Raw genomic sequence first — 19,696 nt, 5'->3', positions numbered from 1 at the left:
TACACTCTAGATCTACTATCATATCAGCATATTGTATGGTTCTACAGTGTTGTATTTTCTGATTTCCTTTTGTTATACTTTTTTCATCTATTCGAACAAACTTTCCACTTTGGCCCAGTATTACTCATTAGTCATTACTAGACGTCTAGGCAAGGTTCTAGGATGTTGAACACACTCAGTAGTCGGTACATAATGAACATATGGGATACACTCTGTACTCTGTACCCGGTTTAATTAAACATCTCTGTACGGACTGTCACTCGTTTCTGTATTGTAAATACATTTAGTGGCTCATTGAACGTTGACGAGGCTTGTATTTTATGGTTCCATATTCGGTTCATAATGTTTGAGATATTATAATTGAACCGTATTCGAAGTTTTGCTAAATTTGACGAAATTTCTCAGTTTGATAAGAAAAGATTTTCATGAATTGGATTACAGGATATATCGAGTTCCTCTGTGAGATATAGAATTGTAATTGATATCTCATGATCTAGGAGCGATATAAGTGTTAGAGCCACTTCACTCACGATAAGATAATAATTTTGTCGGAATGTTGGGATTTAACGAGTACCATGTTACACCACATATCTAAATTCAGTTGACTCCATCACTTTTACGTTCTGATCAATCCTGTGTTTACGGTATTATCAAGAAGAGTTATAGAATTGTTTGTTAATTGGGAACCATTCCTTGGGAATTTAAATCATGTAATAGAACTCAATACTTGTTCACTTTTTCCCTTCCTTATTTCCAGTACACCCCAGTAACTTAATGCACTTTTTAGTAAAAGTAAGATTGATGACTTGCATCAGGGACAATAATTAAATGTCTGGTGGCGGATACCAGAAAGTAGCAGTAGACGAGGAACTAACTGAGATACAAGATACTGAAAATAACAAGACTACATCTGAGAAACTATCCGTAAGATACTCAACACTTTTCATCATTTCCACGTTTTAACGTTTTAATGTTTCTGGCTTTCATTTTGCTTTTTCTACTTGCCTGACTATTATACTGATAGTTAAATTTAAGCCGAGGCACCAATCGATTGAATTTTCAGGAAACATTACGAGAAGGATGGCAAGCATTCCTCGACTCACCTTCGGTTTTTATAAACCCCTTCACAGCAGCAACTAAAGCAAACATCACACGTCTATCTCGAACAAGGGAAAAACTTGATAACAATACCAAGCGTTAAGACTCGTAACTACGACCGTCATGATAAAATATTCAGAATTAAAACTCAGTTGTAGGACTTCATTATGAGACTATTTAGTATTTATATGTACGAGATAGCTCCGTATTGTGATGCCAAAAGAAATAATTGATGCGAATTGCGAAGTGTGTGATAAAGATATAAACCAATATAACCGATAAAAGGCAAATTGTGTATCTGTCTACGTGTTTTTAAAAGATAAATTGTATCACTGTTTTCATTTTATCACTAGTTACATCTTTGCAAATTGGTATTTACACCATCAAATCACAAGTCTAAATTACAAGTCTGAACTTACCAGTGACTGCGACTGATCTGTTCCTCTTCCCCTCCTTCAGCAACTCCAGAATCTGAGCTGAAGAGTCCACAAACTGCTCCGTAACATTCTTCACATACGTCGTCTTAGCCTTGTCCTCGTGTATACTCAGATTCTTCTTGTTTGCTGAGTTCAGACGTATTTATCGGCGTGGGAAATAAAAGCAATACGTGGAAATTATGTTTACTTCAAAGAGATTTCTTGAAATCATTTCATATTATATTTGAGGTTAAAATCAGCAGATGTTTTCTGTCTCTTGAAGAGAGCAGGATTTAAACCATCATGATCGTTGACTAGTGAGATATTTCAAAGTTTAAGTTTACTCACGATCGAGCAGATCCCGAATCTTCTCCATATAAATCTCGTAATAAGCAATCTTGATGGTGAACTCGGCTTTGTCCTCCATCTTTGCAATGTGAGAGAAGATGTCCCCCACCACACGTGGTATGATACCGCGTTTCCTCCCACTTAGGTCTCCCTGGAGAGTGTTTTTATTGAGAAACAGATTAACTACACACTTTGTATGGACTAGCAGGAACCCGTATAACCCTAAAATGGTGTCAAGACTCAAGAGACTAAAATAATTATTACCTATTTAATTCGCGTTTTTGACACCACTTGGGGGTCCAAATTTTGGGCTCTAAAACTTCTATTCCTTGGCCAATTTTTCATTTTTTCATACTGATTTGAAAAGCATAAAAGCATTTGACCCAGTCAAAAAAGTTTCAGTTGTATATCTTTTACGGTTTTTGCGGAAAGTCGCGTTAAAGTTGATGCCGTGGTGTCAGTAAAATGGCACAGATATATATATATCGTCTCGCTTTATATATAGTAAGATGGATCATCAAGGCAGCTTTTAGCAGATCAGATGAGTGAATTCAATAAGAAAGTTAGGGAGAAGTTTGTATAGACACATAATATGATGACCAACCACGAGTCAAAATAAATGTGTTTTGCTATCACAGTCCTAGCCAAGTCTATATCTACTAGAGTGAATACAGTACCTCCATTGTGTACGTCTTGCCGCTCGATGTCTGTCCGTACACAAATATTGTAGCGTTGTATCCCTTTAACAGTTCTGAAAAAAAAACAAACTATCACAAATCCAACTCTTATTTTTTAACATAAATTATCAAAGTAAGAAGAGACTTTACTGAAAGTAACACCTGGTATGTTGAAAATGACAGTGTTGCCTTGTAGCCAGACCACAAGGATTTATCTTATAGCCGAGAATATAGACAAAATTATCCTCAGAAAGAATTGTTAATGTTACTGCCACTTGAGGCCTCCTCAAGCTGGTAGCACAACGTTGACCCTTCTTTTGCTTCATTTGAATATTTAAAATAAGAAACAAAACTTTTTAAACAAGGGGAGAACTCTCCCTCTAAACACGAAGAGTCTTGGTAGACATTTTTGCATGACTTTTTAGAAATTGTCCGCTCGGAGGGCATAAGAAGTGAACCAACCTTGCACGATAGGTTTAGCTGTACTGTTGTAAACTGCTTCCTGGCTACTCTGCGGATCAAGGACGCTGTCATACGTGTATGGTTTCCCCTGAAAATTCGAAGTAAACTTTTATTGAATAACTTGAGTGGTTGAAATTGAAAACTGTAGTAAATTCCAACCATTAATAGGGCACCTAGGAAAATAAAACTGGAATGCTTGTTGACATCTACGCAATAATCACTAATTATAAAGCGCTTCAGTCAATTCCCAAGAGTATAGCTAAGCTATTTACTTCTGATTACAGAATACTTGGGGGGGGCCCCCCCCCCCCCCCCCCCCATACTTACATCTACAAACACTGAGCCTTCTCTGACATCGTAAATGTTTGATGGGACGCCCGGTCTAAATCTCGCTATTACTTTGATTCTGTCTTTCATTGCTTGACCTAAAAGAGTAAAAGTTGACACAATTACTTACGTGGGTCATGGAAGATGTAATTATATGTTCACAAAATTGCCGCCAACTACTTTGAATTCACAAAAACATGTCACGGAAACGGATAAAGAGTTAGACTTTTAACGCGTATAAGCGATTTGGAGATTGCGCGCGACGTCAAAGTCTCTGCTAATTTTCCCTATCGCGAGCTCGTTCAGTCTGAACAAGGTGGATCAAACTTGAACAGCCGCGCCAAACGGATTTTCAACTTTGGGAACTATGACATACAGTGAACATAGACTATTATATATAGATAGCTTATCCTTATATTTTATTCCCTATAATACTATTGCGTGCACCATAGATAGAGGGTTTATGTTAATTATACCAAGTGTCTTAATTACTAATTAGTGGTCTAGAGTCTAGCCCCTCTAAAAGATGGCTATTGGCTAACCGTTAAAAACTAGCTGAAATTAACTAGGATACTACGAAGAATACAAACAACGTTCATTTTAATTGAAAGGAAAGGCACCGAACATACTACCGTATTAGTAATAACAACGATGACGAATTCTATATACACTATCTTGCAAAAAAACCTTGTTGAGCTATAGCTTATAAGTTTGACAGTAATTGAGAAATCGGATACGGGAGGAAGCCTATCAATTACTAACGTAACCAATTTGTTTATCAATGATTGAAGACTTAATCTGCCATTATATATATGGTTATTGATTAAACTAGCTAAATATCTCTATGACAGTTTTGGTAAATGACGATCAGCCCAAAATTCAGGTAAAAATACGTACATGGTATATATTTCATACGTATTTAAAACAAAAATTTTCGCTATCAATAACCGCGTCAGCGGATGTTGTCAGTTTTCGTTTCGTAGCCGCAATAACATTATACACGTCCATTCTCCTTTGTTTCTGTCTTTTAAAACTTCCAAATCAACAAAAGCTGCAAACGTTAGTGATATAATTCTATTCATAAACTCACACAAAAGATCAACTCTTATACTTTTATAAGCTATTAAGTTATCAGAATCGTAATTTTTCGTATGTGTTATGTTACCATAACAAAAAGAAAACGGCACAAAAGATTATAACATCAGAAACATTAGCCAATTTATCAAGCACTAAATAATTATGCACGCGCAGCACAGAAATAGCACATCATAGCTCGATCCTCCTGATAAAGTAAACAATCATGAAATAGTGAGCCGTGTTTGACAAGCAGACAGAAGCAGAGTTAAGTACAGGGCAGATGGAGACAGTTGCTGTCAAGCATTAGTCAAACTTAGACAAAACAGAATTAGTTTAGTTCAGGGACCAGGGGGCTCTGGAATTGATAGTCGGACTGATAATCGTCGCAGTGAGAAGTCACGTGACATTGGTATCCTTCGGAAGTGAGTTTAACATGTATTATCTGTATCCTTTGGAGTTTGACATGTATTATGTAATGGTCATGGTATGCTGAATGCTCATCGATCGTATCTACCGTAGCAGCTAGAATATTCAGAAAAAAGATGTTCAAAGGATTGGCTTCTGATAGAATGGTCTATTGAAGGTATTGAACGAATTTTGAGAAATTAAAAATAAAATGAAGCCTGGAAACCTTTTTTCAAATAAAGTCCAGAGGTACAAATAACTTTAGTGAGTCAGCAACACAGATTTACACGCAGTCTGTCACAATAATTGATAGTGCAAAGAAATGATTGATTACTGAAACTAAAAACCACGGTTAAATGGACTTAGAATAACAAAGATGAAATGCGAACTTCACGAAAATGTGATACTCTGGTTAACAGGCAGGTATACACACTTATCCTAAAATGTATACATATACACCTTAAACTACATTAGTATCTACTCAAGCTGATACTAACTTAATTAATGACTACAAAATTTTGTGCAGACTTAGTCGGTAAACTTTAGCCTTACGGTAAGTAAATAACCCAATCGAACCTAATTGAACTAATAAGGCAAGGATATATAAATTACTATAATGTAGATCTCAAATATCATAAACAAGCAACTCAATCCCACATTTGTCGACCAAAAGCCAAAAGGTAATCAGAAATTATGAAATGCTGGCAGCAATAGTGTGCTCATTGCTCTTTTACAAATTGACATCTTCGATAATTATTCGGCATTGCCCCGTGAGAAATTGGACATCGACCAAAATCAACTTCAGTACAACATAATATAAATATTTGATCTATCTGTAAATTATCCTTTTGTTTCCATGGATACTGATTACTAAGCTGTTCCTTTACTATATGATACATGAGGTGTCAGATGGGTTCTTTTAAAATGTAACCATTCTGATTCTTACAAACTCGTAATGAACTCAGCACAGTTTACACTTCAAAGTAACACATCAAGTCAAGATACAAGAATATCGATTGTTTGCTGTGAGAAAATTCCAGCGCCCCTATCCTATTGGTCGGTACATTACAACATAAGCAAAGTACAACTATGATTGTGCACAGTTATAAAATGTTACTATAGTCCATCTTTCTACGATACAAGAATTATGAGCTCATGGCTTTGTTTTTATGCTCTCTATGGCCACTGTATAAGATGTTAGATGGGCGTTTGCCGATAAAGGTATCCGATATTAATGAGCCGATTGAAGTTTAGCGAAAGCAGGACGGTTAGCAAAAAACAGGACGGCTTTCAGAACAGTTCAGTAAAAGTGAAACTGGAAAATTCGATTCTACTCCGCCGACTTCTTTAAATACTTAACTGTAGGAGTTACCAATTCAAAACACGGTGTAACAGACTACAAATGTTAAAAGCAGGCATGGGAAAGTTTCACCATCGGAAGGAAACCCTCATCTATAATGGAACATTCCAGTCCTCCATCATCTCCTCCTACATCAGCAGATCACCCCCTCCCCCACCCACAAAACACAGCAATATGGACCCGGAATTCCACAGCACGCCATCTCAGCTGATAAGCAGAGATTGTCTGTAGTATAAACACGTGGGGGAGCAACGTTTAAAATGTGTTAAAATAAAAATAGTTAAAATAGTGCTGTGTTTGTTGTTGAAATAGAGAAGTGGGAGGAGGGGGTTGCAGCGAGACAGAGTTGGAGTTGTGGGCGTTCATTGGTGGTTTGGTTTGGGACCGGAAAGTGGGAGGATGGACATTTCCGAGATATTATCGTGATTTGTGAATAGATTCCAAGAAAGTTCTGGGAAGGAAAATAATATGCTGGAGCAGCTATCTGTAGCTGAATAGCACGGAGAAGCGACAATAAATGGTGCCATGTGTTATTCAGGTCACACACTGAACTTCATGCTTGGCTCGGGATCAAAAGGCCAGTTTAACTTCGGGGATATCTTTAAATTGGCGAATAAAGTAAAACGCCGTACGTTCAAGATAAACTGAATAAGACTCATTCATGTAACATATTGGTATTTACGTAAAACGTTTTAAGCAACAGTGTGACGGTCATGTTGCATGATCATTCTCTAATATTCGAATTTTAAAGCGGCTTATAAACCTGGTTTAAGGCGGCTTACTGAATACTATGATGCAATCCTTGCAATGTTGGACAAAAGATAAACTGAGGTTAACGCCCATCACCGTTAGTTGACGCCTTTATAAATTATATTATCGTTTATAGAATAAACTTAAACGTTAATTTAAATTACATTATCAAACTTCCTGATGTAGTGGGGCATTGACAAGATATTGGAGAAAATCCAAGATAAGAGAAAGGCATATAATAAAGCAAAACAAAGGTGTGTCAGTGGAAACAATTATTTCACTGTTCTTGAAGTATTATATTTTCAAAATGTAAATAATAACCAATTCTTTACATTCCGATTACCGATATGCTCAATACGCACAATATAATTTGATGCGCATCTGAACTGTTAATGTTATTGAGTACCACCAGAAAAGCAAATACGATGACAAATTAAGTTTAAAGTTACCAAATTACTAAAGGGCTTAGTAGAACCCTAAGGAAAGACATTAAAGTGGGCTCAATCGTCCCTAATCTGGATAATCATGAGATCTCTTAAAAAAAGGACGAGACAGCGACAAGGTTAAGTACCGAAAATTACTACAGTAGTAAAGATGTAAGTAAAATGTAACAGAAAGTTTTTACATCCAATCTACACAGCGGTAAAATTAGATGCCTTAAATTATTCAGCAGAATCGAAATAAAGGCTAGATGCAGAGAAACATAACCCTTGCCTAGTTCAGCTTGATTTAATTGAATAATTCTATAATTGTCCACTTTGTGACCCCTCAAACGACTCCTCCCCCTTCTCCCCCCCACTCACTCTCCACTAGTCTAACTATCTCTAAACATCCAATTGTCTTTTTAAGCCACATTGCGGCAAGCCGGTGGTTGGAAATGGTCACTCAGCTTCATTGATCTTGATACTTTATGCCTCTATGCAATGGAATGATTGACCGTCATTAGACGAAATTCTTTAAATATTCATATTGACTATCAGTTCGAAAATATCAGTCAATAACTGCACCGTGGTTTTTGTAAGAAAAGACATATATATATATAACGAAAAAAGCTCTATCTAAAAGAGGATGGTCGGAGTGAATTGGACCACATTCATATCTCACTATAAATCAGTAACACAAATTTTAGATTCTCTACTGTATACAGTAGAGATAAGTACAGTAAAACTACAATTTACCGCAAACCCCGATTTACCGCAAACCCCGATTTACCGCAACCATTTCCTTCCCCTAAATAGGACTTAACATACATATTATTACATAATGTAAACAATCAAAACTCCGATTTACCGCAAACCGGGTTTGCCAAACCCTGGCCCGATTTACCGCGGCTTTTTAGCAAACTCCGCGGTAAATCAGGGTATTACTGTACAGTGTACATACAATCGAAAAAATGATCACATCGAAAAACTTTGATAAACTTGAACTAACTCTGAGATCTTTTCAAAACTAAACGGGATAGTTTGCTTGTTACAGAATAAATATCGTACTTCTCGGCTCGGTGCTATGACTTCTAGAATGTTGTGCCGTCTTATGACGGTTTTTCGTCTGTTTTTATCCGTCTTTAAATTTAATACTTTAGACCTACAGCCGCACTACCTTTGTTTCGAATTTTACCGATTTTAAAACGTATGTTTCTAGAATATGAATTATGAAAACGGTGCCGGTACATAATAATATGTAACAGCACCGTATTCATATTCTAGAAATTATATTATAATTTTTAAAGCCTATATCTGCACCACAAATTAATTACAATTATTAAGAAGTATAAGCAACGTGATTATGATCGGATGGACAAGGAAACCGTTTGATCTGAAGCAACTCTCGTGTCGCAAAAAGAGAAGGAAAATAAATTTAAAGAACTTTAATTTCCTTTGTCGAATCCACGTTGTTTCGTTTCACCGACAATAATTGATACCTTCAAAGAAATATGCATGATCATTGATCAGTAAGATTGAAACGTTGATTAACCATTCCGGAAATCTCGTGCACACGAAACCTAATATTTAAAAATAGAGGAATGAAATAGTAAGCAGGACGTGGTGGATTACCACGTGAAGATTAACTTAAGATCACAGTTTTTTTCGGATGTGGTAAAATTTCATGATTTTTATTCCGCTTTCTTCAAACTGTAAGTGTTCATGTTGGAAAAAATTTAAACGAAAGTGAATGGCATAGCGACTAAAACAAGTGTCACAGCTTAAGACGGTTACAATCACATGATTACAAACAAACTAACATACGAATTACGAAGTAAGATCAAATTTATAATGACATGCCAAGGAATTAAGGAGACGTTATAATAACGTGACCAATAAATGCAAATGTGAGTTAAGCTACAAATTTATTTATGTCTAATTGTCGATCTGCGTGTCAATTCGAGATGATTTTTCATTATTCTACTTCAAATTACATTTTCAGTGCTGCATCATTATGATATGTTGCAATATTGCCAGGATTTAAAATGAAAAACACCAAACCTCCAACTTTTAAGGTATCCTCTTGAAAGCAATAAAAATTAGTAAATTTGCTGTGATTCAGACATTGTGAATGGATGATTAACTCTAGACGCACGGGACTACTATTGAATCCTCATTCCTCTAGGTCTGTAAAAGAATCTTTCACAAACAATGCCTATTCAGTATTCACATGATCATGTGAGTACAACATCTGCCCCAGCTATAAATTGATGTACTATAATTCCAATTTTAGTATTAAGCTATAAAAATTTACCTGGAGACTAGCGAGTGGAGCTGTGGAGAGGAGCCAACAGCTTCCGGTCACGTTCTAGCCTTTAGCTCTCTTAGCTGATGCTCATGAATGAGAACCGGTAGCTTTCATGTTTCAAGAAACCATACTAAATTTAAAACAAAAAATTGTTAGTACAATAATAATCTACACCATAGCAATTAGATAAGCAAAGAATTATTTAAAGTGAATAACTAATTCATTGTAAGATAAATTAACTTCAGTTAAGATAAGATCTGTGACGAAACTACGATATAGTAATCTCGTGGTTAAAATCGAACTTACCACAAACTTTTTGACTTACTTATAAACTCATGAATAATGATTCAACTTTTCAAAGGCAGTATATAAGGCCCGTATTCACCAAGCGTTTTAAGTATGAGGTCGCACTTAAAAAGGAGTTTAAGTGGCAAATTTAAAAATAGTATTCACCAAATTCACGATTAAGTGTCACCCTTAATTTTTAAGGGTGACACTTAAAATTAGACGCAATTCTGATTTCTTGTGAAGGAAAAAAAAAATTGTCAGAAAAGTATTTTCAAATTTGAGACCTGGGTAACTGAGAAGCAGCTTCGTTTCCTCACAGGGTGCGCACTATACCTCCCCAGAAAACAGCATCAAATTTGGTATGTATGAAATAATGTACAGGGGGGGGGGGGGGGGGGGGGGCAAAAGTCATACGTTGGCCTTAATAGCTCAGTCACTTAGTGCCCAATTGAAATAATTCTTTCTGGTATGACTTCCTACCACCACTGGTTCGAGGAATTTGTCAAATGGAAAAATATTCGTTTTCATTTTTTGCATATCAAGGTTCATTTTCGCATTTATTTGATGGTTTGGATAGTCGGATCGAGCCAAATTTTATTGAATGGTGTTTGACCATTTAAATTACGTTTGTCCTGAAGAAATGAGAGTTCTAGCTTCTCAGGTGACCGAGATATGAAGCATAACGAGTTTTTTCATTACGTGTGATCAGGTGATTGGGTTGAGGCTACATCCGCATTATGGGAATCGTGCAGAGAGCTCAATTGCGGTGTCGTCGGAATTGGGTAATAATTGAGTACCCAATCAATTTTGCTAACGAGATAAACAAATTGCTTGATAACTTTGTCATTTTAAATCCCCAAAAAAAAGAAAAAATCGAATTTTCAAATTTTTGTGACGGAATCCTCGAACAAGTAGGTACAGTATGCCATCTGCAAAGCAACAACTCTCAAATATAAAACACGGCGGTGGTATATGACCCAACGTATGGCTACTGACTCCCCCCCCCCCCTGTAGTTGTAACCTATTTCTCAGCTCTACGAAGTGAAACATTGATATAGGATTTTCTTGACTGATAATATAATGTATCAGTCAAGAAAGTACTATATTATTGGCACTGTGATGACGAGATTCTCTGATAAGTGCAGCACCAAGTCACCAACATCGATAAAGTGAAGATGGTATTTATCACTGTCAAATTAACCCTTTTAACAAGCAGGTCAATATGCTGTAACATATTTGAGTGCAATTTAATTTGTCGTCTTACAGGCTATATATAATATGAAGACGATTGAAGAAATCCAGCACTTTCAGAATTTTCTTGTTAAGTATCAACTTGCTTCCAGTAAGAAACACAGCTTTATAATTGTAGGCATTGAATGTGATGCAGTAATATGGGAGAATCGTCAATAGGAAAGACAGGCGATGTGATTCCGCACATCCTAAACTCAACATTTAAATTACTTACCAACGACACTCTATTCATACCAGATGTCCCAAAAAAGAAATCGAAGTATGCTACCATTTTATATTAATTTACTATTTCAGTAACACCACTTTGTTTAGTACACTGTGCTCTTGAAATTTTCTGTTATTGTAAATTGATTCCGAGGTATTCAAAGCATTTAACACTGCCAATTTATCACAGGATCCTTTCTGGGATTGAGGGATTTGAAAGAGCTAAACAGTGGGAAATACATACACTGTTAGCAACGCTGGCAGTTTTATCATTATTTGCCATTGTTGCTAATGGACTTGTTCTCATGGTTCTTCTCAAAAACAGGTAAACTGCTAAATAATACACTTCAAGTTAATTAATGTTCAACAATAAATTACAACAGAAATAATTTCTACATTGGATTACTTACTTCGTTACTTCGTTGAGTTCATCCGTGGAGCCGGAAGGGTCATCAGAAGATCAGATATCTGACCACCTGGATGGCGAGTAGTCAACCAGTGAGTTTTACCAACTGCAGCTGTAGCCGGCGACCGGAGGGTTGTCCGGTATCAAAGCAAGAAAGTTCGACAAACTATACTTAAACATGTCAAAGGATGTATCAGCCTTTACTGTGTGCGGCACTATGTTCCACAGTTTCGGTCCTTGGACTGCAAAAGACCTGTTGTACAGTGACTGGCAGGGACAAAAGGATTTCGCGGCATGTACGAAATCGCGAAATTTCCCATTCTCCGCGACAAATTTTATGTATACTTTAATGTACAGCCTGTTAAATTTCGCGGTACCGCGATTTTTGGCCAAAATAATCGCGAAATCCTTTTGTCCCTGGTGACTGGTTGCGTACGGAACTTGACTTGGACAATGAGGGTATGACAGCTACATCACCGTGTCTTGGGGTCACCTTGAACTTGATATCACAGCAGTTTGGTACCACATTATGGAGAATCTTCCACATCATCAGGATGATATACCTCTCCCGTCTGCGCTGTAGAGACATCAATTTAAGCTGTACAAGTCTTTCCCAATAGTTGAGATGTTGAAGACCGCCAATACGACTGGTGAAAGTTCTTTGCACCCTCTCTATCAGCTGTATTTCAGTCACCTTGGTAGGGCTCCAGGGTGGGCAGCAATATTCCAGTAGGCTTCTTACTAGTGACTTATAGAGAGTAGTCATTACGGTCTTGTCGCGAGTTTTGAACACACTGAATACCCAAGATAGCGTGCTCCTTGCTTTGGGTACCATGTTGCTGATATGTGTCGACCAGCTACGATCACTTGAGACCATAACTCCAAGATCTCGGACGTTTTCGACAGGATAAAGTATATCCTGACTGGATAGGTACTTTGTAACGCAGTGTTTCGGCAAAGAAGGGTAGTTCGGGGAATGAGCTCTTACTGTTATGGAGGTGATTTAACAGCTCGAACTTCTGCTCGTGAAGCTTCATGTTGTTGCTACGTGACCAGTTAAGAATCTTATAGATATCTTCTTGTAACAACTGACAGTCTTCAAAACAGCCAATCTGTTTGGAGACCCTAGTATCATCGGCAAAAAAACTCACCCTAGATGAATCCACGACTTGTTCTAGATCATTGATGAACAAGATAAAGAGAAGCGGCCCCAAAACGCTTCCCTGGGGAACACCACTTAAAACTTTTGCGATGTCCAAGTGAACTCCATTAAGCACCACTACTTGTTCACGATCAAACAGAAAGGACTTTATCCACTCTATTAGCTTGCCATGAAACCCATATTTTTTCAGCTTGTGGATGAGAAGGTTCAAGTCAACTTTATCGAACGCCTTATATTAGCGTAATCCAGATATATATAGAATCTGTATCTTCACCACGAGTAAACCCTTCGTAGATGTCGTCAAAATGGCCGCGCATTTGAGTCAAGCAGCTCCTATTCGCTCTGAAACCATGCTGCTTATCGGTCAAGAGACTGTTGGCTTCCAAATACTCCACCATTATATGTTTCCTTACCACTCTTTCATACACTTTTACAACGTTGGAGGTCAAAGTTACAGGTCTGTAGTTTCCAGCTTCACATCTACTGCCTTTCTTGAATAGTGGCGAAACATAACCTGTCTTGTAGAAACTTGTAGGAACTTGTAGATTAACATTAAACCGATATAAAAATGGCAACTCTTCGAATTATTTTTACAACTTGGTTGCTCATAGATAAATTTTTTGATTTTGTTCAAATGGAGAAAAAATGCGATTTGAACAAGGTGTTTTTTGAAGTATTGATATTATTATGAAATCTTTTTATTTCAGCAACTTGAGGAAAATGAAAAATCTTCCATTTATTATCATGTTGACGGTGTCGATATTGAATGCAGCCATCTATTACTCATACATTCTGATAACTTACAATTCTGACTTTGAACTGATGGACAAAGTTTGCCATTACTTTTACGGATGCTCTATTGAGGTAATCCAGAACATATAATACTATTACATACTTATGCAATCAATCCCAGATTTACTATGTCAACCTAATATTAAATAAACCCTGATTATTAACCAAGGAAATTATTTCACCCCAACAGTATTTAAATGCCAGAACCCTAACTTTCCTAGATATTTGACTTACGGGATATTTGCGAAACTCCTATAAAACTGGAGTTTAACTGTACATCAAAAGCGGCAGGTACAACAAAACAGGATAATAATAATGAATTATCTTATTTGCTTTATCCAGAATAGCACTAAGGACCTGAAATTAACACTATTTAGGTGCTATACAACGTATCGCTAACAACAATGCTTGGAATGTGCGTGGAGAGACTGATCTCAGTTATGGAACCTCTGTGGTTTAGGTATGTATATAATTATAATCCTTATAATGCTTTGATAGATAACATGATATTATAAGTCCCAAACATCTAAAAAATCCAAGACAGTAAAACTAAAAAATTCATTTTTTCTATCAATTTCAGCACAGTTTGGACGGAAAACAAATATTCGCTGTGGATAAATGTGGCTATGGTAGCACTTGGCACAGTGCCAACAGTTATTCCTCTAATGACACAATTTGTGGAATATCATCATAGCAGTAAGGATCTTTACCTGTTTTGAACTCTGCAAATGTATAATGACTGAAAAATAGTGCAAAACATACAATACCAATCATCAATATTGCATTGATCGGCTATTTGGTATAAAACTATAAAACATACTTCAACTTTAACGTGATGACTGAGACTAAAATATCAAAACAGGAAGTCGGATGTACTGTCGGATGGCTGGAAGTAATTCTGATTTGATGGCTTACATATGGCTGAGCAACTGTACTATCTACATACCATCTATCTTGGGCGTGGTTGCTGTGTACATTGCAGTTCAGGTCTGCAAATAATCTTTTATGTCGACAATTTACATTGATTTATTCAAATTTTATCCATACACCAGATTCCTACAAGTCAATTCAATCCTGGCCTACTAAATAAAGAACTACCTCAATGTTTTGCACAGGTAAAAGCTGCACAAGCTCGTAGGATGACAAAACAATTTAGAGAAGAATGCAAGATTGGAACCAATAAGAGTAAGTTTAAAATCATTGCCGATTTCTTCATTGTGAAAAGTTAACACAAGGTACATGACAATTTGACTTCAATTTTGTTTTATTTCCAATCAAACTAAAAATAACTTTTTCAGAGGTGGAAGCTGAAACAGGAATCAGTATGGACAAAATAAAGCAGTCCCTCTATAATGCAAGAATAACTATAATGCTGCTGTGTGTTTTTGTTGGCACCAAACTACCCATAGCTATTCTGTCTTATGCTCACTACTTTCACATGGCAAGTGATATTTTTTAATTTACAAATTATGTTCATAATATGTAAAATTAAAGCTTAAAGTTAAAACAATTAATTCAAAATTGATTAAATCGTGTGCAATACCCTAATTAATATTATACCTAGATACAATAAACCGTCTTCATATTAATTTTCAGAAACTCCCATTTAGCGTCCGAAACTGTGAGTTTGTTGGAAATGTCTGCAGATTCTTTTTCTGTGTGCTTACACCCTTCCTGCTCCCTTTGATGAATACACCACTGAGGAACAAAGTACGGGAATTGGTATGCAGGAAACATCATGACAGCAAATCACAAAGGAGCACTTCATACAGTAATGTTGAAAACACTGTGAGATCAGGAAATAAAACACAAAGAACAGGAAGAGGTGCCTCTCAGATCCACAGCACATCTGAAGGTGTATAATTGAGCACAGCACAAACTAAAGAAAGCATGACAGTTTTAAAAACATTCAAACTTGCGATATATGATTTCCAGTGGCAAAACGTTACCATTTGTCGCCCCCTCCCCCTCCATGCCAGCTCCCTGCTAAAATGTTTTTGTGCCATTTCAAACATTTTTTTTGGTCCCCCCGGCCCTCTATAGCTATTTGATGCCTCCCCCTCCCCCTTGCCAATAGCAAGGTCTGCATCTGTGTGGCCTTTATTATGCCACAGTTGATTGCATTGTATTGATATGATACTATAGATTGATATGATACTATAGATTGATACAATAACAGCATTATTAAAACAGCAAATGTCCTGTATCCTTGACTTCTAGAGGAATTGCAAATTAAACTGAATGCAATGATCATAACTAAGAAATAACTTATTTAACTACTGTCATGTAACAGAGTAGAAACAAGAAGTGAATCAGGTAAAATAATCAAAGGAAACACAAACGAAATAGTTATTGCGTTGCGAACTTAATTATTTTTCAAATAAACCCCTTTGAAGACAATGAAACAAGAAATTTCAATGAAAGAAGAAATTTAATTTTAGCACATTTTACAGAATAAAAAGTTGTAAAACAATTCATAAATTATAATGACCATTTGGTGTATGACTTTTTGTCCTTGAATGCTAGTTTGGTTTTGGAAGGACAGGTAACTAACGGGGCAAGGAATACCCGTGCCTGGAAGCATTTGTACACACCGAAATGCTAGTTCAGTTAAGTTTTTAGAGACTAAGCTCACATTAGGACTAGAAGAAAAATTGTTAGCATACATTAAGGGTTCTCAGTTATTAGAATATATATTCGCATATATTCACACTATATTTACATTACACGTTCAACGTGATATCATTATCAGTGCAGTGTGTACAACACCAACTACACCGATTAATTGCCAATCTGCGAAACATTTAATTATTATTATCACTTCGAAATGGCAGGGCCTACTCTCATGCTGTCTATTGGTGATGATTAATTCTGAAAAACTAGGGACAACTGGGGAATGATCCCAGAACCTCGACATATCGCGTATCTTGCTCTACCTATTAAGCTACTGACCCTGATTCTCAGAGCGAAATCACCACTCATATACAGCACAATTTCATGCTTTGTGCGGAATATCATTTATCAGTTATTAGAATATATATTCGCATATATCCACACTATATTTACATTACACGTTCAACGTGATGTTATTATCAGTACAGTGTGTACAACACCAACTAAACCGATCAATTGCCAATCTGCGAAACATTTAATTATTATTATCACTTCGAGATGGCAGGGCCGGGCCTACTCTCATGCTGTCTATAGGTGATGATTAATTCTGAAAAACTAGGGACAACTGGGGAATGATCCCAGAACCTTGACATATCGTGTGTCTTGCTCTTAAACCTAGCACTTATCCCAAACAAGTTTGGTATGCAGACGACTCTGCAGCAGGGGGTAAACTTGATCAACTCATGAAATGGTGGGAGGACCTAAAAGATCATGGTCCCATGTATGGGTATTACCCAAAGCCCAGCAAGACATGGTTGATAGTGAAACCGGAACCAGAGCATGCTACCAAAGCTAAGGAACTCTTTCCAGATGTACAGATTACTACCAAAGGCCACTGTTATCTTGGGTCATATATTGGACCAGAAGAAGGAGTAAAAGAGTTCATATTGAAGGAGACAGAAAGTTGGAAAGCAGATATTCTGGGGCTCGTCGATATAGCTGCAAACGAACCCCAGCTAGCTTACTCCGCTTTCATCTACAGAACCTCCAAAAGGTGTAACTTTGTTTGCCGTACCACCCCAGGTATTTCAGATCACCTAAAACTCTTGGAATATTGTGTCAAGGAAGAATCTATACCAGCCATTATCGGCAAAAGTTTTGTGCCTGATCAGATCAGAAAGATAGCTTCACTTTTCGCAAGAATGGGCGGTCTGAGCATTCCAGACTGCACATCAACAGCAGAGATGGAGTACTCTAACTCAGTAAATACTACAAAACAGCTCACGGAAGCAGTTTTTCAACAGTATACTACTTTACAACTAAACGAGGAACTGCAACATGACATCATAAACGAAGTAAAGAAGCATAAGGAAGAGCTTTACAAACACCAACATGAAACTATTATGAATGAGGTATCACCATCCACAAAAAGGCAAATAGAACTCCTTAGTGAAAAAGGAGCATCCATTTGGTTATCCACACTCCCTCTAAAAGCATGTGGGTATGTCCTCAACAAACAAGAATTCTTCCATGCCCTCTCACTCAGATATAATCTTACACTGTCTACAGCTAACAGAAGTCCCATATGTGTATGTGGAAAACAAAATCATATCAACCATACTCTAAACTTGCAAAATCGGAGGCTACGTTTAATAGCATACTATATAATAATAATAATAAATACTGCTATCTTGGCATAATATTCCACAGAAATGGATCGTTTACAGCAGCAAATACTGAGCTGAGGGCCAAGGCTCTCCGTGCTCTCTATGGCCTCAAAGGCAAAATAGTTAAGGATGCCCTCTCACACCGTGCCCTTAATATTCTATTTGACTCCTTAATAAAACCAATCCTGCTTTATGGCTGTCAAGTCTTATGCCCCCACTCAAAAACCATGAGATACCTTTCAAAAATAGATGACAAAGCCAACCCCCAGCATACCTTGAAGTACATTGCACAAGACCACTATGAAAAATTCCACCTAAAGTTTATCAAGTGGTCTTTGTCTGTACATTCAAAAGCATCAAATATAGGTTGCTGGGGCGAAAGCGGGCGCCACCCCCTATTCTTTGAAGCCTGCAAACTTGCAATAGATTACTATAGTCGCCTTGAAAACACTGAAAACGAACTAGTCTGTGCTGCATTTCACGAACAAATCATGTTGGGACTTCCTTGGTATACCAACATCTCAAAGCTTCTCACCAAATACTGTTATAATATATGAGTTCTAAGATTATTCTTTGTATTATAAATATATATTATAGCTAATGTGAGAAGGTGTCACGGTGAAGAAGAGGTAAAGAAGAGATCCAACGAGGAAGGAGTAACAGAAGGTGTGTTAGAGTAACAGTGCTGTGTAGAAGGTGTACCAGCCTGCGAAGTCCTTCGTGGATAGTGTAGTAGAACACCGGTAGGTTCTAGTGTAGGTTATAGTTTAGGTTTATTCTTTTATATTGATTGATGATAGTTGTAGGTTTATATATTTCACGTCACCCCCTCATCTTCCTCAAAATCTAAGCTCTCCACCCAAATCAGTCATAACATGAGGGAAGAATTCGTGAATACCTGGAAAGCTGCCAAGGCCTCCTCGCCAAAACTAGGATTCTATAACTTAATTAAACATGATTTCGAACCAGAGGCATATCTACAAATTATCAAAATACCTGATGTTCGAAAAAGTCTGACAAGGTTTCGTATCAGCTGCCACAACCTCTACATCGAAAGGGGCAGATACGAAACCCCCCTTGTACCAAGAGAAGAACGTTGGTGCACCTACTGCTTTTTCAGCAAAGGGTTCAAGCCTATTGAGGACGAAAGTCACGTATTGATTGACTGTATGCTCTACTCCCCAGTTAGGGAAAAATTCAATTTCCATCCCCTAAACATTACTGACCTAGTCGGTTTGCTCTCCAACAAAACTCTAGATCCTACCACACTCACTGCCACAGCAAGAGCAATCCATTTAATTCTCTCTGTGAACGAAAATTATACAGCCTATTATAAGAGCCCAGATTTCCACTCAAATACTGGCAAGTGCATAATGCTATAGGACCTTAAAATAAGATTGAACCATACAAACTCGATTTATCTATTTTTCTAAAACTAGCCCTTATATAACATTTCTAAATTATCCCTACACACTTGTAAATAATTAGAATTATGTAACTTAAATTATTTCAGAATTACAACTATTGTGTACTCAATAAAGTAATTATCACTTTTGTATCCTTGTATCCTTGTATCCTACTACACTAATAGCATACTTTTTTTTTTTCCAAAAAATTATTCAAACAATATACACATAATATAACAATTACCCTATATAAAAAT

At 36.9% G+C, this 19,696-nt stretch overlaps 2 protein-coding genes across 2 annotated transcripts in view; one reads left to right on the top strand and one right to left on the bottom strand.

Moving 5' to 3' along the window:
- LOC134819956 (kinesin-like protein KIF14) overlaps window positions 1-9,787 on the bottom strand; it is a 33,363-nt gene extending 23,576 nt beyond the window's left edge. The window contains exons 1-6 of the mRNA XM_063830119.1: window positions 9,657-9,787; window positions 3,329-3,426; window positions 3,002-3,089; window positions 2,540-2,613; window positions 1,863-2,013; window positions 1,518-1,661 (exon numbers count right to left, since the gene is read on the bottom strand). Coding sequence (XP_063686189.1) covers window positions 1,518-1,661; window positions 1,863-2,013; window positions 2,540-2,613; window positions 3,002-3,089; window positions 3,329-3,418 — 547 coding nt within the window. The 5' untranslated portion in view covers window positions 3,419-3,426; window positions 9,657-9,787. The remainder of the gene's footprint in view (window positions 1-1,517; window positions 1,662-1,862; window positions 2,014-2,539; window positions 2,614-3,001; window positions 3,090-3,328; window positions 3,427-9,656) is intronic.
- A 3,522-nt stretch (window positions 9,788-13,309) lies between these two features.
- LOC134819990 (uncharacterized) lies at window positions 13,310-15,852 on the top strand. The gene is made up of 8 exons (XM_063830150.1): window positions 13,310-13,418; window positions 13,669-13,825; window positions 14,131-14,213; window positions 14,334-14,449; window positions 14,616-14,740; window positions 14,869-14,938; window positions 15,052-15,194; window positions 15,350-15,852. The coding sequence occupies exons 1-8, from the start codon at window positions 13,312-13,314 to the stop codon at window positions 15,614-15,616; spliced, it is 1,068 nt and encodes a 355-aa protein (XP_063686220.1). The 5' UTR covers window positions 13,310-13,311; the 3' UTR covers window positions 15,617-15,852.
- The last annotated feature ends 3,844 nt before the right edge of the window (window positions 15,853-19,696 follow it).

Source organism: Bolinopsis microptera, chromosome 8 (genome assembly GCF_026151205.1).
Source record: "Bolinopsis microptera isolate Bmic1 chromosome 8, MBARI_Bmic_1.0, whole genome shotgun sequence".
Taxonomy (NCBI): domain Eukaryota; kingdom Metazoa; phylum Ctenophora; class Tentaculata; order Lobata; family Bolinopsidae; genus Bolinopsis; species Bolinopsis microptera.
The sequence above is the reverse complement of the archived record's forward strand: the minus strand, read 5'-3'. Positions and strand labels throughout refer to the sequence as shown.